Raw genomic sequence first — 24,599 nt, forward strand, 5'->3', positions numbered from 1 at the left:
TCTGTACAGCCAAGCTAGGTTTTATAACTATCATTATAATATACTGAAGAAGACAATATTCCTATCTGTACAGCCAAGGTTTTATAACTATCATAATATACTGAAGAAGACAATATTCCTATATAATTATAATTATACTAAACAGGAAGAAACAGTTATAATTCTAATCAAACAATATGTGATCATATTGTATTGTGTACTTAAGAACTAGAGGTTTATTGAGAATTCCTTCCTTGTTACAATATTTGAACAAATTTATTTCTGATATGAATTTAATCTGCATTACTCTACCAAATGCCAAAACTCCAAGCTCTTCAATTTGAATGGGTTTTTTTTTGGGGGGGGGGGGGGGGTAATAGTACACCAACTAGACCTGTCCTAATGCATTTAATAACCCCTTATGCTGGAGTTTTCTAAAGTGCATGGGGCATGTTTAAAAGAATATAGCATATTTGAATGCTACATATCATATTCCAAAAGATTAATTCAGGTTACTGCTCAAGGAGGTATGCTACACCAGAGATTTAATTTGATATGGATAAAAAGTGGAGGATATACATGTACAATATTTTGAAATTGAAAACGTTCAAATCTACTTTATTTAGTCAAAAAATGCAGTTTTAGTTGAAAGCAATCTGAGAAAATTGAAAACCCCTGCTGGACTCGAACCCGCGATCTACAGTTCATTGCGCAGCAGTCAACATGCTAACCTACTGAGCTAATCAGCTTAGGCAATGATTTTTTAAATGAATAGGCAAATATTGCTGATATCTATATTTTCATCCATGTTTTAAAAGGAAGTCAGCCATTATGACGATGTAGATGTCACCCCCTTAAGATAAAAGAGGAGTTTCAGGAAGAAGAAAGTGTCATGAAAATACTTCACTCTTATACTCCCTACAACACATTAATGTAAACATGAAATACTTCTTTTATAATCGTCCCTTGGGAGGAATTTTGATTCAAAACTGTCCATTGTTTCTAATAGGATTATTAAGTAATGTTAAGCAACAGTTGTCCAATCTTACAGCATACTAGAATAATAGGCATTGAGGATAAAAAGAATAATTAATGGACTGGCAATCAGATTCCACATTGTAAAGGTATCCTACTGATCTTAGTGCTTCAATGCACACAGGGTAGTGGACAATTAACAACACAAAAGAAATTCTCTTCTCATGAAAATTCATATAAACTCTAATCATGCCAATTATGCCAATTAGAACTGTGTTGTGCTTATTGTTCAAAGTACAAACATGTGAAAAAATCAAATGCGACTTTTTCAATATGTCAATGTACTTAAGAAATTCAATCTAATTAAATCCAAACTAGCTTTAACCAAGCTATTTCAGACAATAAGCTGTATATAAAGCTTATGGCGTTAAAGCATTGCTAATTATAAGGATTGTGCTGGACCTGAATAAGTCGATCTGTTTACATGTTCAGTATTTTGTCCATGCATACCCATTACTAAGCCAGATGGAGAAGGTTGTTTCAGATGTGCAGATCTGAATCAGCTTTATATAGAGACAGCTAATAACATAATGTCCCTGGTTGTAAATATGAAACTGTCATAATCATGTGAAATTTATGAATCTCAAGATTTTGCAAGAAGAATTGGTCAGTAAGTAGACAACACTTACGAAGTCTTGGCGCTTTATATTGCTGAAATGTTTGTACAAACAACCTCAGTTTACAAGGAAGTAAATGAGCGCTATAGGTAATGAATTGTGATTGTTGATAATGTCTACTTTCACTTTCATTTTCACCAGAATGTGATTTTCCGATCTATGTGCTAATTAATCGCCACAAAGGTAATAAATTTGTTTAAAATAGTCAACGTAATTAACATGATTTTATAAACAAACATATACATATATATGTGTGTGTCAATTTTCAGATCACGAAAATAGAGTTGAATACGGAACTGCGGCTTTATAAACACATATTGGTTTTTCCTTTGGATCCTGCAAAATGGATCCAAAGGATCTTCATTGGAAACACTCATTGTTAGAACAACTCCGACATCGGGATCAAAAAGAGAAGGTGCCATTCGAATCTTTGATTGCTTCACGTTAGTATTTTTTCGTCAATCCATCTTCATTTACGTAATGCTAGAAGATCTTTACATTGTTTGGCTTGGCGTCTGATAGATTGGTAAGATGGCACTCCCCCATAACAATATCTTTTTCTGCACTTGTATATCAATCATATAGTAAGGAAGTCCATATAAATACATTTTCACAAACTATGGGTCGAAGGAAGGGGACCGTTATGTTGTTACTCATGTTTTTGCAGTGATTGAAATTGTTTTCCGAATTTCCTCAAGATGTCTAGTTTGTTATCTTCTAATTCTGTTGGATAATTCGCAGACCTCCTTGGGAGTAATACGCGAATGAGAACGCTGTTATGTGTGTTGATTTACTAAACAGGTGACTGGACCTTATTTATAAAGAATTAGATATATTCAATTTTAATTACACAGATTGGAAGCACTTTGAATATTCACAGTCGCTTAAATCAAAGAATGTTCAACTCACAGTGGAGACAGAAAAACTTAAGGAAGAAAATTTTGGTTTACAAATCAAAGTTGAGCAAGGGTAAGTAAAAATAAAAGCATCCTTAGATATTCACTGAAAATGAGATTGATTAAATTAAAACTTCGGATGGGGATGTTTAAATGCAATCCCAGAATTCTGATGGATATATGTTAGTTGTATTTTGTTTTGTGAAATTATTCTTTATTGCTGAAGTTATACGTCTTATGGCATACATGCACAAGTTAACAATTGTATGGCATGTCATATGACATTATATGGTATGTTACACAATACTGATGTGAATTTATAGACAGAGCATGCTATATAAGTAATTCATTACATAAATTAAAGGCACATTAAAGATATTTCCCCAAATTACACAACTCTTTGAAGTTTTTTACACTTAATGATTGTATAAGTTTAAAAACAGATGGGTATTTCCAATAATACCTCTTGATATATTTCCTGTGCAATTCAATAAAGTAAGGACATTTTAAAATAAAATGAAATTCATCCTCAATATCTAAATTACAAAGTTTACAATAGCGGTTATTTCTTGCTACATTAAAATGACATCCACTCTCAATGGCAAGATTATGCGAAGACATTCTAATTCTACTAATGTGTTTTTTATAAACATGTCGTATAGCCTTCATCAAGTAAAATTGCAATGAAAAATGTCATAAATGTACATATAAATTTTACATCTTGGTGATGAGTTGATTTGTTCAACAATACTCTGCACAAAAATATCAGAAATTCTTTGCTTAATTATTGGGAAATAAGTATTACAAAATACGCCATTATATTCTTGATTACACCATATATGACCCAAACCTATATCAAATAGTTTGTTTTTTATATGGATAGCCCAATTAATCACACGATTTCCATCCTTGTCAGCTTCTTCACGTAAACTTTTTTTTAACATGTTTTCAAAATACAATTTTCACTTTGTAATAATTTAACCAAAATTAAAAATTCTAAACCAGCGAACAATGTTCATGGGCAGTCTGCCTGTTTCTACATACACCATAGCATTATTTGTATTTTTCCTGACACCCAGTACAGACTTCAAATATTCCAAGTGCACTATGGCTACCCCAAACTTCACAACTGTAATTAAGTATACTTGCAACATATGTATCAAATAAGGATAACATTGTTTCTGTGTCTAAATACATTTGGCTGACTTTAGATTTCAAGGAAAACATTGCTTTTCTGCCCTGACTGGCCAATTGCTTTTGTGTGGTGCTAAACTTTCCGTTGTAATTGTATGTGAATTTATCAACAATTTCTATAGGCTTCCCATTCAGATGCCACCTTTCATCACTGCTAATTTTACTCACATTTCTGAAAATAACTATTTTTGTTTTTTCTACATTCACTGAAAGATCCCACTTTGTGGTATAAGTAAAAAGGGTATCTTGCATGCTCTGCAACTACTAGGACTATATGTGTTATAAGTGTTTATATTTCAAAAATATTTACAACAGAAATGTTTGTATTGTGTATTTATTGAAGAGAAACATTTTAACTGACAGTGGCAAATTTGAATTTTTCAAGACTGATGGAAATGGACAACAAAGAAGGACACACTTTGATTAGATTTACATGTTAAGAGGACATTTAAGGTTCCCTTTAGTTCAAATCTGAATTTGGTGTGTATTTTCTTTACAATATCAACATCCTAAGATGATGATAGTGAGTAGATGACTTTTGTGCTTAAGTAATTTTTTTTTACACATGGTTTTAAATTTTATAATCCTCTTAGTAAAGAGATACATATTCCAATATTCAAGAAAGAATGTCAATATTGTATTTGATGATGTTTTTAAATGTTTATATGATTACTACATTTTGGAAGAAAAACTTACAGAACAAATATTTTGCAAAAAGAAATGGTCTAAATGGAAATGTCTTTTCAATTAATGATAACAGCATTTCTTCTCTTTTTTTAACAATAAGAACTAGAATATACATGTAATTGTCTAAATCGCTTTCTTTAATCTGTATGAGAGTGTGAGTAAAAGGTGTATATGTATTTGTTGAAAATGATAAAAACAATAAAAAAAAAAAAATTTGACATGATTTTGCATTATGGCATGTTGTCATCATTAGCTCCAGACCCAATAGTGCAAGTTACACAGGGGACAAGTTGTTTTCTTAAATTTATTGGTAGATACATAAACTTGTATTGTTTTCTGTTTGTTGGCTTGTCTGCTGGCCCTGATAAGGATTGCTTCTTGGTGGAAGCCATTTTACATAATTACTTCAATCTCTGATTTGTCACAACAACTCACTGATAATTGTCAACACATGTTTTGTTAACTTCAATTATTAAGTGTAAAAAAAAAATTCAAAGAGTTGTGTAATTTGGGGAAATATCTTTACTGTGACTTTAATTTACATAATGATTTACTTATATAGCATTCTCTGTCTATAAATTCACATCAATATTGTTTAACATACCATATAATATCATGCCATGCCATACAATACAATTGTTAACTTGTTTATTATTCTTGTAAACATGTACGCCATAAGACACATATCGTCAGCAATAAAGAATAATATATAGTAAATATGTCCTGAATGCTGTAATGCATTATGATAAGATTTTTTGCTTTCCAAAGAGAGTCATGGCCTTCTTTATACATGTTGGAGGTTGGCAACTCTGCTGGTGAGTTGATAGATTTTAATTCTAGATAGGTCTTTCACTTACATTGGACAAAAAAAAAAATTCAGCTTTTTGGCTATTCCTGATCAAATTATTAATAGTAAATCTACATTGAATCAGTAGACAGCCCCCTCTCCCAACTGCACATTGTTAGCTGTGGACATATAATGCATTTTTAATACCAAATTTACACTCAATATTTTATTGATTTTTAAGTTGAAAGAGTGTTAAATTATTTTTAAACAATGTATGCTCTCATTTATATTTGTATGCAAGATAAGACCAGGTTAATATTATGGTAATTCGGTTTAGTTAAATAATTTAAGAGAGGTCGTGATGAAGAAAAAAAAGGGAAATAAATTAAATTGAATATGATTGTAAAGGTTGTTTAAATTTTTGATATACACAATTATAATGACAAGAATACAAAACCTTACTAAAACAAATCCATTGCTGATATTGATAATGGAGGAAATTTCCTCTTAAAATTTGTTTTAATATCATAAAGGCAATTTTCAAAAGAATTTTGTGATAAACTGATGAACTAAACAGTAGATGTTGGATGACTGTCCTTACAAGTTTTTATAATCTAAAAAAAGATTTTTATGAATAAATTGTTGGAGGAAGAGCACTGCTGGGATGAGTGTAATGAACTTGCTGGTACTTCAGGTCAGATAATTATGCTGGGTATTAGTGGTGTTCCAATCATCGATTATAATCGAAAATTAGTCGATTGTTAGCAAGTAGTAAACGCTTAATTATGAAAAATTTATTCCAATTAATTGGTTTTTAGATTTTGTTTTCTCAACAACTGTAGTTTTTGAAGAATATTCCTGCCATGAACTATTCATTAACCTAGAAGTTTTGTTTATCGTAACGACGGCACACATGAAAGTGAAAGTATCCATACCCAGGGAATAAAGCATGTTCGCACAATGTCAGATAGAGGTTTGATTCAGGCATATAAAAGAAGGACCATCCATCAAAGAGAATCTTGATACGAGCAAAGCCATGTGTGAATTACGTAGATAAACCGCTTTCAAAGGCCACTGTTATTCTGCACATGCACGTCTTGTTTTCAATTAGTGACAATAGATCAGATTTTTTAAAATAAAATATTCTTCTTTCCTTATTTTTCTTTGCTGAATTTTAATTATGCCGTATTATTGTAAGTTAATGACATGTAACTTTGAAGTACGGGAATATAACTATAAAGCAAACAATATCCATTTTTGGCACATAAACCCTTCTTAAAATCATATTGACTTTTATATATGTAATTAAATGATATTAAGATAGTAAAAGAATAACAAATACACACAGAAAATAGCAATAGAAACAACAAATATAAACGTAAAATTATTTATTCACACTTTTTCAGTAATTAAATGACTTTATTATAGAATTTCTAGATGTTCAATTATAATCAATAATTAGTTAATGACAGTAAACCAATCATCGATTAAGAAATTCTCACCGATTCCCATCACTACTGGATATCAATCGCAGACTATTTAGACACGGACTGTATAGAGGCAGTACAACAGCTCTCTGTATCACTACGAATGATCAGTCTGTCGGTCATTGTTACTCATCTAGACTGGGACTAGATTCCAGGGCTTCTCTTTGTATGCTCTACTACAAAACAAGCAGCTGGGTCCATCTTGTTTCACATTATCATATAACTGTCAATCTTTTGAATGGGATTAATTGAATAGAGTAATATGTTGGACTTTGTGTAGTTTTGGAAACCATTCATGATAAGGCAAATTTTGAGGGATCTCTAATCTGAAAACCTGTAAATTATGATTCATCAGTAAAGTTTGTAATTTGAAGTTGATTCATATGAATGTGGATTTTGTTGATTTCAGTGGAGGGGGAGTGATGATTAACTGAATTCATCAGTAATGTTTGTAATTTTAAATCTTTCACATGAATATGGATTTTGTTGATTTCAGTGGAGGGGGAGTGATGATTAACTGAATTCATCAGTAATATTTGTAATTTTAAGTCTTTCACATGAATATGGATTTTGTTGATTTCAGTGGAGGGGGAAGTGGTGGGAACAACCAGGCTCTTGAACAAAAACTTTTCAAACTTCAAGAGGAAGTCACAGAGCTCCACAGACGAAGAGGGGAGGTAATTCTTTAAACAAGGAATTTCAGTTTAGAAACTTACGTGATCAAATCATCAGCCTAGTTACATTCAGTGTGCTTAAAAAAAAAAATGTTTATCTATTTCTTAATAATTCTCAGATGACCATAAGGTCTACACGTCAAGCGTCTTATAGTAATCACAATGTCTGTCTGTCAAAAACTTATGTAACACAATATCTGCAGTATTTTTATGCCCCCGGAATTGAAACAACTTGAACCTTGGTCATAACTTTTACACCATAAGAGATAAAGCTTTTGTATTTGGTATGTGTATTCCTTGTGGCAAGACATTTCCATTGACACCAAAATCTTTGACCTGGTGACCTTAACATTTACCTTTGACCTACTTTTAGAAAATTTGAATAGAAACCCTTATCTTTAAAATCATAATAGGTACTGTTTTTATATTATGCATCTGCATTTTTTGTGAGAAGACCTTTCCAACAATACCAGATTTGACCTAGCTTTTGGACATTTCCAAAAAAAATTACAATGTCTTACAGTTCTACTTTGTTGTAATCTGGAGGCATCCGTGTTTCACAAACACATCTTGTTTAACAAAGGGTTGTTATATTCAATATGTATGTGAACTATATTTAGGTCAGAAGGACAAAGGTCAAGTCATTATGTGACAATGAAAATATTGAATGCAGTAATTTCAGTATTTTTCAACCAACCAACTTCCTATTCATTACCATTACTTACCCTGAGTAACTGGAGTTGGAGGAAGATAAATACAAATGTTAAGACCACAAAGAGAAAATAACCTTGAGACTATATGATTGCTCAATTTGATAGCTTGTATATGGTACCATGTAAGTGATGATGAAAAAAAAATATATAGAATTCGGACCATTAGGTCAAAGGCAGAATTTAATGACCTGAGTTCATGGAAGGCCCTGCATGACTTTGAATTTGTCAGTTTTCTAGTTTTATGAACAAGCCTAAAAGAATTTTGAAATTCAATTTTTTTTTAACCAGTATGATTTTACTTTTCAGAATACACAGCAGATAATAGACCTAAATAATCTATTGCAAGAAAAAGAAAAGGAGCTGCATGGAAGGGATGACAGGTGATGATAATTTGTTAATTGTACTAATGACTGTAATGATGATAATTTGTTAATTGTGCTAATGACTGTAGTGATGATAATTTGTTAATTGTGCAAATGGCTGTAGTGATTGCGAGTTTGTTGTACCAGATTTGATTCGACTGAACAAGGCTCGATAGCAGTCTGTTCCATATGACCAGGGACACTCATTTTTGGCTTACCGTATAAACCTGCATAAAAGTCAATCCGCGTGTGAATTGGGGACCCATTTTTCCGAGAAATTTCTAGATATTTTACATTGACCCTCTTATAAGCCAGATTGAATTTTTTATCAGATTGCCCGTCAACTCAAATCCTATTCAAGAGTTGTTTCTCTTTGAAATATATATTTTTCTGAACGTCAATCTTGATCTTTATTACTGATACACTGAATGAATAATAAAATAATTTTACATTGTTTATTTGTGTTATTGCCTCTTCAGCATGATGTTTGGATTTTTAATTTTACCATATGAAATTGGATATCTGAAATAGAAATTTAGTTATGAGATGCGTACTGTCCAAACTATTTGATATTAGAGAGTGTACACTGCACAAGCCATCCCTCGGGTAAACCTTGGTCAAATAATGGGATAATCAATTAATTACTATAGCTTAATTATGATATGTAATGGGGATCTCGGACTGCAGGTGGGCCTTTATTGTTCAACAATATCGTACCATACTGCAGTCTGTATTTGTTTAATGCGCCCTTATTTAAAATGAAATGAAAGAAAGAAAAACACATTCACAGTGCAAAGATTAATATGAAGTGAATATCTAGTGCATTGGTTTTGCGTATTAATCTTTGTTATAGATTTTTTTTCTTCTATTTTAGACTGAATGATTTGCTTGCAAATGAATTATCCTTGAAGATGGAAATAAAGAATCTAGAAAGTACGATTATGGAATTAGAAGCAACCAATCAGGTATAGGATTATACAATTATAAAGTACAAAATTTAGAGTGGTGTGATATTTGCAGATCCAATGATTAGCTCTTCATTTACAAAAATGCCAATTTATTCCCTCGAGAAGAGTAAACAGGGGAAATAATGTAGATTGTACATATCCGAGAGAAGGAGATGATGAAGTGGGTTTCGGCTAGTTGGCTATGAAAGGTGGTCAGTTCAAAGTCCATTAAGACCACACTTGGTACTGTGTCACTGAACAAAAGTACTTGTAATTTATTGACAACAGTACTGCCACAGTCCAGACACCTGTTAAAGGATGAGGTGATAAGCGGAGTGTTAGCTTGTGGGGGAGTCTCATAGAAGAATAAAGAAGGCACGAGATGAAGATAATACATCTACGAAAGGGTTAGCTTGTGGGGGAGTCTCATAGAAAGGTTTAGCTTGTGGGGGAGTCTCATGGAAAGGGTTAGCTTGTGGGGGAGTCTCATAGAAAGGGTTAGCTTGTGGGGGAGTCTCATAGAAAGGGTTAGCTTGTGGGGGAGTCTCATAGAAAGGGTTAGCTTGTGAGGGAGTCTCATGGAAAGGGTTAGCTTGTGGGGGAGTCTCATAGAAAGGGTTAGCTTGTAAGTTAGTCTCATAGAAAGGGTTAGCTTGTGAGGGAGTCTCATAGAAAGGGTTAGCTTGTGAGGGAGTCTCATAGAAAGGGTTAGCTTGTAAGTTAGTCTCATAGAAAGGGTTAGCTTGTGAGGGAGTCTCATAGAAAGAGTTAGCTTGTGAGGGAGTCTCATAGAAAGGGTTAGTTTGTGAGGGAGTCTCATAGAGGAATAAACAAGGCATGAAATGAAGTTAATACATATGTGAAAGATTTAGCTTGTGTGGGGAATAGTGTCTTATTTACATGCACATACTGTGTGACTCACATCCACTCCATACCAGAAACATCCAGAATAAATTGTCAGCACCATCTTTATCATGCTGTATGACTACTGACAAGGAAGGAATGTGTGATTTCTGTTTCACTTTCTTATAGTAGATAATTTCAAGAGCATCAACAGGAAATTCACATAATACAGTCGTATTGCCATGTAATCACAACTCCATTATTGAGTAATGTCGCCTTTGGACTCCATTTCTAATTCAGTTCATGCATGTGAAAAAGTATGTGAAAAAGTGCATATCATCAGAACTGTTGAAGATCTTTTCCAATGCATTAATTACTTATACTGTCCATCCATATTGATTTTTTTCTTCTTCAAATTTTTAGGATCAATAAAACAATGTTATGACGAATGTGAATCATTAAATGTGAATCATTGAATGATACAGAAATACGCTATCTCTCAGGAAGTGCAGATATTTCTATCACTAAGCAAACAAGAGTATGATGCAAAGTTTTAGTTATGTGCCGAAAATAAATACTGAATCTTTCAGTAAGTGATCAGATAGCCATTAAATTCATTGTTGCCGTATTCTGAAACAAGTAACTTTATGAGGCACTGTTTTCTTACAGATGACATCAATGATATCAAGCAATCAGTTATCAAAACAGTTTTGTTTTATTTTTTCCTAACTTTTAAAGTATGTGTACATTTATTTGTATTATTTATTGGTAAATAACAGTACTGGGTGATGGTAGATGGTAAGCTCTGGTGACATTTTTCTGCCGTTGACAGTAAGCTCTGGTAAGTGACATTTTTCTGCCGTTGACAGTAAGCTCTGGTAAGTGACATTTTTCTGCCGTTGACAGTAATTTTGGTAAGTGACATTTTTCTGCCGTTGACAGTAAGCTCTGGTGACATTTTTCTGCCGTTGACAGCAAGCACTGGTAAGTGACTTTTTTCTGCCGTTGACAGTAAGCTCTGGTAAGTGACATCTTTCTGCCATTGACAGTAAGCTCTGGTAAGTGACGTTTTTCTGCCATTGACAGTAAGCACTGGTAAGTGACGTTTTTCTACATTGACAGTAAGTTCTGGTAAGTGACGTTTTTCTGCCATTGACAGTAAGCACTGGTAAGTGACGTTTTTCTGCCATTGACAGTAAGCACTGGTAAGTGACATTTTTCTGCTATTGACAGTAAGCTCTGGTAAGTGACGATTTTTCTGCCATTGACAGTAAGCACGGGTAAGTGACGTTTTTCTGCCATTGACAGTAAGCACTGGTAAGTGACGTTTTTCTGCCGTTGACAGTAAGCTCTGGTGACATTTTTCTGCCATTGACAGTAAGCTCTGGTAAGTGACATTTTTCTGCCATTGACAGTAAGCTCTGGTAAGTGACGTTTTTCTGCCGTTGACAGTAAGCACTGGTAAGTGACGTTTTTCTGCCATTGACAGTAAGCACTGGTAAGTGACATTTTTCTGCCGTTGACAGTAAGCTCTGGTGACATTTTTCTGCCATTGACAGTAAGCACTGGTAAGTGACATTTTTCTACATTGACAGTAAGCTCTGGTAAGTGACGTTTTTCTGCCGTTGACAGTAAGCTCTGGTAAGTGACATTTTTCTGCCGTTGACAGTAAGCACTGGTAAGTGACATTTTTCTACATTGACAGTAAGCTCTGGTAAGTGACGTTTTTCTGCCGTTGACAGTAAGCTCTGGTAAGTGACATTTTTCTGCCGTTGACAGTAAGCACTGGTAAGTGACATTTTTCTACATTGACAGTAAGCTCTGGTAAGTGATGTTTTTCTGCCGTTGACAGTAAGCACTGGTAAGCGACATTTTTCTGCCATTGACAGTAAGTGACATTTTTCTGCCGTTGACAGTAAGCACTAGTAAGTGATGTTTTTCTGCTGTTGACAGTAAGTGACGTTTTTATGCTGTTGACAGTAAGTACGTTTTTCTGCTGTTGACAGTAAGTGATGTTTTTCTGCTGTTGACAGTAAGTGACGTTTTTCTGCTGTTGACAGTAAGTGATGTTTTTCTGCTGTTGACAGTAAGTGACGTTTTTCTACTGTTGACAGTAAGTGACGTTTTTCTGCCGTTGACAGTAAGTGACGTTTTTCTGCCGTTGACAGTAAGTGACGTTTTTCTGCCGTTGACAGATGCTGAAGGACGAACACCAGGCACTACAGCTGACCTACACAGGTTTAGAAGAGAAATACAGAAAAGTCGAGAAGGACAATCAGCAACTCCTTGAACGATGGATCCGACAGCAGGCCAAAATGGCTGACCAACTCAATGCCGAGAATGACCAGTTCATGTTGTGAGTTAGAAAATGCATGTCTTAATATTTATATTACAAATCGCATTTTCCTCTATGAACCAACCAATTTCAGCACGCGACACAATCCGTTCACACTGACTATGAACAGATTATGAACTAGCTTAAAGCACGCGACTGAGAGAGTGTAATGGTTGAAAAAAAAATAGAACATCTGTTACAAAGATCTCACAATTCACACCTTTGGATTAAGATTGTAAACTTATGTGGATTATCATCCCAATCTTGCGGTCTCCTACCTCCAAAATACAGTGCACCTTGCAATGTTGATAAAAGGCAGGGTGAGATCAAATGTGACGTCATGTCTATGTGTTGACGTACGTCACAATAACTACTGTGACAGAGGCAAGGAGTTCGTTTTATGCAACAAAATAGAAGCAATGTAAAGAAACGATGTTTTAGTAAATGAATATAAATATAAAAAATGAACATCACTCTTGAGCTGTTCATGGTCAATATGAACGGATTTGGATTTGAGGCAAATTCTCTGTGAATCATTAGCGCGATTCACAGAATTTGCCTCAAATCCAAATCCGTTCATACTGACCATGAACAGCTCAAAAGTGATGTTCATTTCTTAAATGTCATAGCATACCGTATACATGTACAGGAAAATATTAACCCCGTTTTTATTTTTGCCCTCATTGTCAGTGGGTGAATTTAAGACTAGGCAAATTAAAAATAAATAATAATTTTTATAATTCCCTGTATCTGGGACAAAATCATTTGTATGTGTAAAAGGGTGGGAAAAAAACATGAGGCATAAATAACCCTGTGTACAGTATATTTTATGTTAATCAATATATACTGTACATGTATTGTCCTAAATGTGTACTGCAGAATTTTTGAAACACTCTGAAGTGTAAATTAACAAGTTTTTCTCAATGATTTACACTGCACAAAGGTAGAATTGTCTGATTTCGTGTTTCCCTATTTGTCCATTTTGTTTATAAAAGTTTTTGATTGCTTTCTAGAATACGACAACAGAAATTAAGAAAAGAACTGGAAGATGCAGCTAGAGAAAATGTTCAAATATTACCAGAGAGGTAAATATAGAATTGCAAGCTAATAACATAGGTGTGTGAGGACTGAAATTACCCCCTCCCCACCCCGGTCCTCATTTCTTGTGATATCCCCACACCCCACCCCCAGTCCTCATTTCTTGTGATATCCCCTCCCCACCCCCGGTCCTCATTTCTTGTGATATCCCCACACCCCACCCCCAGTCCTCATTTCTTGTGATATCCCCTCCCCACCCCCGGTCCTCATTTCTTGTGATATCCCCTCCCCAACCTCGGTCCTCATTTCTTGTGATATCCCCTCCCCAACCCCGGTCCTCATTTCTTGTGATATCCCCACACCCCACCCCCAGTCCTCATTTCTTGTGATATCCCCTCCCCACCCCCGGTCCTCATTTCTTGTGGTATCCCCTCCCCACCCCAGGTCCTCATTTCTTGTGGTATCCCCTCCCCACCCCAAGTCCTCATTTCTTGTGATATCCCCTCCCCACCCCCAGTCCTCATTTCTTGTGATATTTGGCTAATTTTTTTATGCTATGTAAAGTGCAAATGAGAATGTATTTCACACCCACCCCCAATCTAATAAAAATTCAATTTAGACATTATTATGAGATTGGAATCTTTCTTCAATATGATATTTAATAAATCCATCTTTCAACTAACATTTTATCAATATTTTTTGATATTATGTAAAATTTCTAAAGAACATCATAAATTTTTTTTTTTTTTTTTATCAAAAATTGGTTTCCTTTCTTTGATTACTACTGCATTACTTAATATATTGGAAGGGTGTAATTTGCTGCTCATTAGCGTTGCTCTTTAGACTGGTGACTGAAAGACCATTGGCATCCATGATAGCGATTAATTTTTAAACAATTGTGTATCAGTCGTCTCCAAAATGCGTATTACATTTTATCAGATAGGTACAAATATTTCCCTTGTCAATCCCAAAGAAATATGTCAGTATGGCAGCCATAGCTTTTGATTGGACATGCTAGTAAATCATTCAGCATACCTGGTATAATCATTCATCTTTTTTAAGTGATGAGAAATTTAATATGGCTGTCATGGCTTTGATTGACTTGAGACAAAATTGATTTCTTGTGATTGACTGCATGTTAATTTCCCTGACTGCATGCTAATTTTCCCTCTTTGCATGCTAATTTTCCTTGACTACATGCTAATTTTCCCTGACTGCATGCTAATTTTCCCCTCTCTGCATGCTAATTTTCCCTGACTGCATGCTAATTTCCCCCTGACTGCATGCTAATTTTCCCCTCTCTGCATGCTAATTTTCTCTGACTGCATGCTAATTTTCCCTGTCTGCATGCTAATTTCCCTATCATTTAAGTTTAAAGCTTTTCAGCCCCGGCTTTTGACAGCCCCTAGTTATGTTAGTAACTTAATTATGATTAAGATCTTGCTTGTTCATTATGTCTACCTTTCTCTTTATTGCAGGCAGTCTGGTGTGTATGTCCCAACAACTATTCCTATCTGTCTGAGTGCCTCTTTACCTACCAAAGCTCAATACAAATTTGTAAGTTTATATTTTTACCCTTTCCTTCAAAGTTGTGCTAATTTACAACTTCGAAAGATATTCATTTTCCTTCAAAATTTATAAAGCTGGGTTTTATAGGTACTACTTTACATGTATGATGAAAACCTTTCTTGTCCATAGTAAAACTCAAAATTATCAAACTGTAAAGAAAGACGACTCAGTTTGATTTCATTTTGTGTTCAATTCAGATTCACATGATGTCTCTAGTATTTACAGTCGATTTATTAGAAATTGAACAATCACTAATGGAGCCCCGTCTTTATCTTTCCGTATCATAGGACGCCCATGAGGGTGATGTGAATGCCATCCGGTGGAGCCCCTCTGGGTCAATGTTTGCCACAGGAGGAGCAGATAGAAAGATTAAACTGTGGGAAGTTATCAATGGTATGAACACCTTAATGTTCCAAAGTTAAACTGTGGGAAGTTGTTAATGGTATGAACACTTTTCATGTTCCAAAGTTAAACTGTGGGAAGTTATCAATGGTATGAACACCTTAATGTTCCAAAGTTAAACTGTGGGAAGTTGTTAATGGTATGAACACCTTAATGTTCCAAAGTTAAACTGTGGGAAGTTGTTAATGGTATGAACACTTTTTCATGTTCCAAAGTTAGACTGTGGGAATCTCTATTCATCCATATACATGGTTCTGGTTGCACCAGATTTTTAGAAATGGTAAATACTAGTAAGTACACATGAGGTATTTTGTTCTATTGGCATGATTTAGTAATTAAAATATTCAATCGTACTTGAAATTACAATGCAATATGGATTGATTTTGCCAGAAAATATTACAGGGATTAGAATTCTAATTTTAGGAAATTTTTAACTGTATTCCCTGTTAAAGTTAGCAAGCTAGATTTCATTTAAAAAGTGTTAAAAACATGATGATAAGTAATGGGGGGGGGGGGGGGGGGTGAATAACATAACTATAAAATGGTATGGATTGAATACAGCTTCGACAGAGTATTTAAATGAAAGTTGTAATGATGTGTGATTGTTGTGAGTATATATGAATTACGTCTGGATTTTCACAGGGAAATGCGAGAGTAAAGGAATTCTGACAGGCAGTAATGCAGGTATTATGGCTCTGGATTTTGATCTGGAGGTAAGACTGTTTTTGAGGTGACTGTTTTCTTAACATGTGAAGTAAATGAATTCAAATATTCTAAGTTAATGATTGACAGTTATGCTACATTTAGTTGAAATTGGTGCATTACAGGAGAACTCAATACTAGGTGCTTCTAATGATTTTGCCAGCAGAGTATGGTCTCTCACAGATCTCAGAGTGAGGGTAAGTGAGGAGTTTAGAATTGTGTAACTAAGATTTTCTGACACACAAATTGGAAGGTATCAAAGAATATAAAATGATATTAGATTGTTAAATGTAGTACTGAAGAGTTTCTGTAGATAAACTGCAGCAGACCTCACAAACCTGCTTAATGTTCTACAGCACACTTTGACTGGTCACAGTGGAAAAGTCCTTGCAGCCAAATTCCTCGGTGATAGCAGTAAAGTTGTCTCTGGGAGTCATGACAGAACTCTGAAGATTTGGGACTTGCACAGCAGATCATGTAAGTAGGAGTTTGAGTCTGGATAGACTGTGTATCTAGTATTCAGTATGTAGAAGTAATATATTAAAGAATCTTCATCAGCCAAGGGTTTTCTCTCCACTCCACTCCCACAAGACCAAAAAATCTTGGCTACAGAAGATGGGGTTAAAGTGTACCTAACTTTTAAACAGAAGATGAGTGGGTTGCCTAAAATCTAAACATGGAAGGGTATTTGCATATATTGTTTTGACCTGCCTTATTTGCAACTATAATCTTGTTCAAACTTTTGATCTATGACAAGGTAAAGATTCAGTATTTGGTGAACAAAAAGTCTGAGAGATTTTCAAGGTCAAGGGTATATGTTAAAATCAAAGGTGAAATATTCCTTGAAAGACTCATTTGTGAATGGTGGCACTGTGTTTAACAAATATATATTTCTTTGTCAGACCCAAGGTTGAATTTGTGCTTATTTCGAATGAAGTTTTTCATTATATCAAATATATTTTCAATCAATTATTTTTGAAAACTTTTCTACATGTCTTGTTTGAATTTTACTTTTTTGAAGGTGTGAAAACAATATTTGCTGGTTCAAGTTGTAATGATTTAGTGACTATTCACGGCACAAATATTCTCAGTGGACATTTTGACAAGAGAGTAAGGTTCTGGGATAGCCGAACAGACAGCAGCACCAATGAAATCTTGCTTCAGGGAAGACTGACCTCCCTAGATCTGTCTCCAGGTACGCTTCTCCTGTCTGTATATCATTCACAGGAAAGAATGTTCAAAGAATCAGGAGATTTTATAAACTCAATGGAGTTTAATTTGAATTGGGGTTTTAATGGAAAGTGTGTTGGATTATTTACATTAATTATGATTATATTAGAAATATGTACAAGATGGATATGTATTACCTTAGCAGAAATTGTCGATTTTCAGATAAAATGAATTTGCTGTGCTGCACAAGAGATGATACCATAAAAGTGTTAGACTTGAGAATGAACCAAGTATCTACTACATTAGCGTAAGACACAGATCATTCCTCTTACATATTGATACACATAGTACTAAAATCATCATATAAAAGAGGTCAAAGTTTATTCATAACATGTGAACTGGTTAAACATGTGTTTTTGTTTTCAGTCATGATGATTTCAAAGTTGGCTGTGATTGGTCAAGAGCTGTGTTCAGGTAATGCTGTAATTATTGCATAATTTCATGAGAAACATCACTCACGAAAAAAAATTTCTCACTTTTATTTTTTTATTGCTAAAATACATGCAAAAACACTTGATCAACAGAGCACTCGCTAATTTATTTTCTCGCGATTTGACTTCCACGAGTCATTTTGCGATAATAAGCACTCGCGTAAAATAAGGAATCTGCAGTATCCACAGATATTTCAGTTTTATAGGAAGACTTATTCTGGGGATTGAAACCTTAAAATTCATACCCTTTTAAATATTTTAATATAGATTGTATTTTATGTAACAACATTAAAAAACAACAGTACTGTATCCTATGGTGTAGGATCATATACTAGATAATAAATACGTGGAATGAGGTAAAAAAACAAAAACAAAAAAAACATTGAAATATTTAAAGCATCAGTAAATTTTACAATTCTTTTGTCGGGATACATTTTGATTTCTTGCACCAGTAGTTTATCGTCTGACTTTAATGAATATTTGTTTCCTTTCTTTACAGTCCAGATACTTCCTATGCTGTGGCAGGGTCCAGTGATGGTGCAGTATTTATCTGGAATATCAAAAGAGGCAGGGTGGAAAAAATCCTCAAAGAACATGCGTAAGTTGTACAAGTGTAAATATCTGAGGAACAGATACCCCATAGAGTTTATATCATTAGTGAATACCCCATAGGGTTTATATCATTAGTGAATACCTCATAGGAGGTTATATCATTAGTGAATACCTCATAGGGTTTTATTAGCTCACCTGAGCTAAAAGCTCAAGTGAGCTTTTCTGATCACCCGTATTCCGGCGTCCGTCCGTCTGTAAACTTTTAACATTTTTAACTTCTTCTCAAAAACCACTGGGCCAATTTCAACTAAAGTTGGCACAAAGCATCCTTAGGTAAAGGGAATTCTAAATTGTTTAAATAAAGGGCCAGGCCACCTTCCAAGGGGAGATAATCAAGAAAAGGTAAAAATAGAGTAGGGTAATTAAAAAATCTTCTTCTCAAGAACCACTGAGCCAGAAAAGCTGAGATTTATATGAAAGCTTTCTGATATAGTGAAGATTCTAAATTGTTAAAATCCTGGCTCCCGGGGGTCGAATGGGGCCACAATAGGGGATCAAAGTTTTACATACAAATATATACCGTATATACTCGCCTATAAGTCGGTCCGCCTATAAGTCGGTTGTATTTTTTAAGGTTATTTTGTAGGAATTTGTCATTGACCCGCTTATAAGTCGGTACAAATTTTTGTCAGAATAGGTTGACAATTTCAAATCAATGCTCTAGTGTTTTTACCTATGTTTCAAAAAATATTTTGAGAAATTAATAATTATGAGGTGTTCAATATCCAAGCCATATCCGTTTGGGGTTTAAACGCATCCCTTGATCTATTATGGACCATGATCCCTTGTTTATATAAGCAATTATGGTCTCCTAATGACCAGTACCTGACACCGTGTTTACTTAGTGGCATGCGCCTCGCGAAAACTGTTATTGTGGGATTCCGGTATAATTCCTTGTATCAGCAATAGACTTTTTAAGAGTCAAGAATGATGATCTAAATTATTGGTTAACAATATTCGATCTTTTATGAAATATATTTCAGCCGGTATACATATGAATATTTCAATATTAAATCGGGTTCGTAATTCAATTTTACCGATAAACGATAGATTAGTTGAATTGAAAGTATTAGTTACCGGTATGTAAATAATTGTGTCGCCTGCGTTACGCAGTGGCGACATATAGGGATCACTATCCGTCGTCTTGCATCGTCGTCTGGCGTCGTCGTCGTCACAAAAAATTTCTGTCACAGTTTTCTCAAGAACCACATGGGGCAACTCCCTGATATTTGGCACAGAGCATCAGTGTGGCCAACTGTATTGTGTAAGACATTTTCGAATCTGTCGCTTATCAACTTCCTGTTTGCCGGGACTTAGAATTTTTTACAGCAAAAAAAATTCTGTCACAGTTTTCTCAAGAACCACATGGGGCAACTCCCTGATATTTGGCACAGAGCATCAGTGTGGCCAACTGTATTGTGTAAGACATTTTCGAATCTGTCGCTTATCAACTTCCTGTTTAGTGACAAAAACCATTTCAATAATTTACTTTTTCAACATTATACGTGATATATTACATATAGAATGAACTAGCAGGCGACACATGTCTTCCGGGGAAGACTTAATACTGCGTTTTAAATTAGATAAAAATATATAAATACTTGTACTTTATACATGATTTTAAAATACATAAACAATACAATATGTCTAAATATTTGTGAACAATAATCATTTGTGTGGTAGTCCATGATAATCATCGGAGTTGTTTAAAAACACTAAATTACGCCGCCCAGAAAAATACCAATCTTCTTAGGACGCGCCTATAAGTCAGACATAGAGTTTTGGACCAAAAATTGACTCCCAAAAAACCGACTTATAGGTACGAAAAATCTTTAAAAATCTTCTTCTCAAGAACCACTGAGCCAGAAAAGCTGAGATTTATATGACAGCTTCCTGATATAATGTAGATTCAAGTTTGTTAAAATCATGGCCCCGGGGGGGGGGGGGGGGGGGGGGGGGGGGGGGGTAGGATGGGGCCACAAGGGGGATGAAAGTTTTACATACAAATATATAGGAAAAATTTTTTTCAAGAACGACTGAGCCAGAAAAGCTGAGATTTATATGAAAGCTTTCTAATATAGTGCAGATTCTAAATTGTTAAAATCCTGGCCCCCGGGGGTAGGATGGGGCCACAAGGGGGATGAAAGTTTTACATACAAATATATAGGAAAAATCTTTTTCAAGAACGACTGAGCCAGAAAAGCTGAGATTTATATGAAAGCTTTCTAATATAGTGCAGATTCTAAATTGTTAAAATCCTGGCCCCCGGGGGTAGGATGGGGCCACAAGGGGGATCAAAGTTTTACATACAAATATATAGGAAAAATCTTTAAAAATCTTCTTCTCAAGAACCACTGAGCCAGAAAAGCTGAGATTTATATGAAAGCTTTCTGATATTGTGCAGATTAAGGTTTGTTAAAATAATGGTCCCCGGGGTCGGATGGGGCCACAATAGGGGATCAAAGTTTTACATACAAATATATAGGGAAAATCTTTAAAAATCTTTTTCTGAAGAACCACTGTCAGAGCCAGAAAAGCTGATATTTACATGAAAGCTTCCTAACATAGTGCAGAGTTAAGTTTGTTAAAATCATGGCCCCCTGGGGTAGGATGGGGCCACAATAGGGGATCAAAGTTTTACATACAAATATATATAGGGAAAATCTTTAAAAATCTTCTTCTCAAGAACCACTGAGCCAGAAAAGCTGATATTTACATGTAGGCTTTCTGACATAGTGCAGATTCCAGTTTGTTCAAATCATGGCCCCTGGGGATAGGATGGGGCCACAAGGGGGATCAAAGTTTTACATACAAATATATAGGAAAAATCTTGAAAAATCTTCTTCTCAAGAACCATTGGGCCAAAGAAGTTCCCATTTACATGAAAACTTTCTGACATAGTGTAGATTCAAGTTTGCAAAAACCATGGCCTCCAGGGGTAGGTTGGGGCCATAATAGGGACTACGGTTTTACATGCAAATATATATGGAAAGTCTTCTGATATGGACCAAGGTGACTCAGGTGAGTGATGTGGCCCATGGGCCTCTTGTATCATTAGTGAATATCTCATAGGAGGTTATATCATAATAGTGAATATCTCATAGGAGGTTATATCATTAGTGAATACCCCATTGGGTTTATATCATTAGTGAATACCTCATAGGAGGTTATATCATAATAGTGAATACCTCATAGGAGGTTATATTATTCGTGAATACCTCACAGGGGTTATATCAATAGTGAATACCTCATAGGAGGTTATATCATAATAGTGAATACCTCATAGGAGGTTATATTATTCGTGAATACCTCACAGGGGTTATATCAATAGTGAATACCTCACGGGGGTTATATCAATAGTGAATACCTCACAGGTTATATCATTAGTGAATACCTCACTGGGGGTTATATCATTAATTTAGTGAATACCTCATAGGAGATTATATCATTAGTGAGTAGTGATTTCTTTCAAAATAATATGCCATTGTATTTGTATTGAAGAAAATCCAAAACTTATCTCAGTGTTAAGGGAAAATTGATGTTCATTTTAAATCTGTACAATTATAATGATATTCTGTTTCAGGCATTCTGTGATAGCCTGCTCCTGGCATCCTGTAGGTTCTTATGTACTGAGCTGTGAGAAACAGCGTAAAACAATCCTGTGGTCTGATATCTGAAGGACTTACCGATCAACGCTAGTCGTAAACAGCAACAGTGCACACAGTGGAGTTTGTTATGCATGCTTAGCTGCTAGGTAGAAAGATGTGTGTGAAAATTCCACGGCTGTGTGAAGACTACATAGGTCATAGTTTCCTCTTACCATTGACCTCGTTTTAGTTGCAAGCACTTCAAAATGACACAAAAATGAACTCTGGGAGCCTCTCTCTCTCTTTGTCAGCAGTATATGACAAGTGATATTTATATTTGAATTTTGTTTGACACAATTTTGAAACTGAATTTATGAAATGACATTATTAAATCAATTTTGAAGTGAAATAACATTTACTGCTGAGTTGATAACCAGTATTTTAAAACCAGGGGAGTTTTACAAGGCTGTTGGGAATAGCATTAGTTTTTTTTTAAGTCTTTGTGATTTTATTTTTACAGTGAAGTAGGTTTTTGGATGTTGCTTTAACATCAGCTTTATACCATTATTTAACTTTTTGATTATTTTTCCGTTGATAGTACTACATGGTCTATCGACGTCATATAAAACATGTCCTCGGGGTTTTGGAGTTATTGTTTATCACATCTAAAAACTATTGATTTATTTGATAAGAAATTTAACTTCAGTGCATTGTAAATATTTACCGTTATTAATGGATTTTCTCTCATCACGCCTGGAAGAGGGTCATATTTGTTGTTAAACTTGATTTTTTTTTTGATTTTTTTTTTCGCTTCCCGGTATCTTTTATGTGGTACATTCAGCCTCTCAGCAGTACCTCAGAATTAAAACGTTTACTCTACACAGTCACTCTATTTTTTATGGGAAACATACTTAACTTGCATCTTCAAGAATTCCATGAAGTGTGATATTGTATAAGTTTTGTGTGAATCCTGGTGATCTTTAGGTATGTGTGTTGGCAATCTTGCAGATTTCAAGATGCTAAAATTGTTTTGTTTGCAATTCCATTAAGATTTGAAAATGCTTAAAATTATTTAGCTGCAATAATATAGCTCTCTCTGATTTTTTTTAGGGGGACATCAGAATCAGAATTTTAAAAATTGGAGAGGGCTACATTATTGCAGCTGAAAATTCATCTACATGTATTTTGAAATATTTCAAATTGAAAAAAAATGTGTACATGTACATTGATATTAATCGTTATGACAAGCCCCATTACTGTGTTTTAAAGGGACTGGTTCACGTTTTTCGAAAGAAACATTTTTCATTTTTTATGTTAAAAATTAAAAATATAACACGTTTAATGTTGACAACCAAAATTTGGACCATCTGAATGCAAGGATAAGAGCAATATTTTAGCTTTGATTCTGTATTATGTAAACAGAGACTCGAGTCTTTTTATGTCAACAAACAAACCAGTGAAACGTTGATTTTGTAATTTAAAGCATCTCCATTTTGTACAATCACAAATTTTAACTTTTAAATGACACCTAAAGTATACTTGAGATGTGATTTATATAATAAACTTGTATCAATATCGATTTATTTTGAAAACTCTGTAAACAATAACACACCTCAATCTTTGTTTTCAAAACAAATAATAAACTCTCTATAACGAGCTTCTGTCATGATGAATGACCTCAATTTTTGTGTGAAACCTTCTAAACATATTAGACTGTAGATTTTGATCATTTTAAGTGAAAAACAAAAGTTGGAAGGAAATCGTGAATCAGTCCCTTTAATGTGTAAGGACCATCTTCACAAGTCAAGGGTTATTGATTCGTTACCTCGCACTAACCCTTGACATCAGTGACTATCAAAATGTTGGGCTCGTTCTGATTGTTTCCACAAAAGAGTGGGAACCAATGAGAATGCGGTTCTATTCATAACAACGCAAAGTGAGAGATTAAAATAAAAATGTGTATTGATACCTACAGTTATGGCTATTTCAATCGTTTAAGCAATATTGTCTTAAGCAAAAGGGTTTCCAAACTTGATCTACTATCAATTAACGTAATTAGTGGTGTAAATATTGCAATTGCGAGTGTTAATCAATACAGCAGTATGAGATCGCGTCATTTGTATCCAAATACACCATAACAAGATGCAGTGATTTCATTGGATGTTTTATTTATAGTGGATTGTATAATGGTCTAATGAGCCCAACTTTTATATAGCGACTGATGTCAAGGGTTAGTGCAAGGTAACGAATCAATAACCCTTGACTTGTGAAAATGTGTAAGGACATGAAATGAATTATTAGTACATGAAGCATTGTACAGTATCTTATCAAATTGGTTTAACATAGAAAAAGAATTTTCTACACTGATTGAACTAGCTTTGTTTGAATTTAAATGGATGTTCATAGCAGATGAGAGATTGTGAGTTGTTTGGAGGGGTCCTGTACCCCTCCAGTTGGGGAATAGTTTGGACT

The 24,599-nt window shown here is 34.5% G+C and overlaps 2 protein-coding genes across 10 annotated transcripts in view; one reads left to right on the forward strand and one right to left on the reverse strand.

The window, feature by feature from the left end:
* The window catches only part of LOC125657846 (phosphatidylinositol 3,4,5-trisphosphate 5-phosphatase 2A-like), a 64,355-nt gene extending 62,610 nt beyond the window's left edge, over positions 1 to 1,745 (reverse strand). For 7 of the 8 annotated variants that reach the window (XM_056148690.1, XM_056148692.1, XM_056148688.1 and 4 more), the window contains exon 1: positions 1,644 to 1,739. The gene's annotated coding sequence lies outside the window, so the exon portion shown is untranslated. Of the gene's footprint in view, positions 1 to 1,643 lie in introns of all 8 variants that reach the window. The other variant, XM_056148685.1, reaches the window with a different exon arrangement.
* Positions 1,746 to 1,770: 25 nt separating this feature from the next.
* The window catches only part of LOC125657346 (autophagy-related protein 16-1-like), a 22,973-nt gene continuing 144 nt past the window's right edge, over positions 1,771 to 24,599 (forward strand). Inside the window, exons 1-18 of one of the 2 annotated variants that reach the window (XM_056148720.1) lie at positions 1,771 to 1,814; positions 1,901 to 2,074; positions 2,486 to 2,600; positions 7,266 to 7,359; positions 8,376 to 8,449; positions 9,306 to 9,396; positions 12,417 to 12,577; positions 13,570 to 13,641; positions 15,073 to 15,151; positions 15,451 to 15,556; positions 16,208 to 16,278; positions 16,393 to 16,464; positions 16,624 to 16,744; positions 17,289 to 17,462; positions 17,660 to 17,744; positions 17,864 to 17,911; positions 18,428 to 18,526; positions 22,124 to 24,599. The exon at positions 22,124 to 24,599 is cut by the window's right edge and continues 144 nt beyond it. In XM_056148720.1, coding sequence (XP_056004695.1) covers positions 1,975 to 2,074; positions 2,486 to 2,600; positions 7,266 to 7,359; positions 8,376 to 8,449; positions 9,306 to 9,396; positions 12,417 to 12,577; positions 13,570 to 13,641; positions 15,073 to 15,151; positions 15,451 to 15,556; positions 16,208 to 16,278; positions 16,393 to 16,464; positions 16,624 to 16,744; positions 17,289 to 17,462; positions 17,660 to 17,744; positions 17,864 to 17,911; positions 18,428 to 18,526; positions 22,124 to 22,217 — 1,656 coding nt within the window. In that variant the 5' untranslated portion in view covers positions 1,771 to 1,814; positions 1,901 to 1,974 and the 3' untranslated portion in view covers positions 22,218 to 24,599. The other variant, XM_056148719.1, reaches the window with a different exon arrangement.

This window comes from Ostrea edulis, chromosome 9, assembly GCF_947568905.1.
Source record: "Ostrea edulis chromosome 9, xbOstEdul1.1, whole genome shotgun sequence".
Taxonomy (NCBI): Eukaryota; Metazoa; Mollusca; class Bivalvia; order Ostreida; family Ostreidae; genus Ostrea; species Ostrea edulis.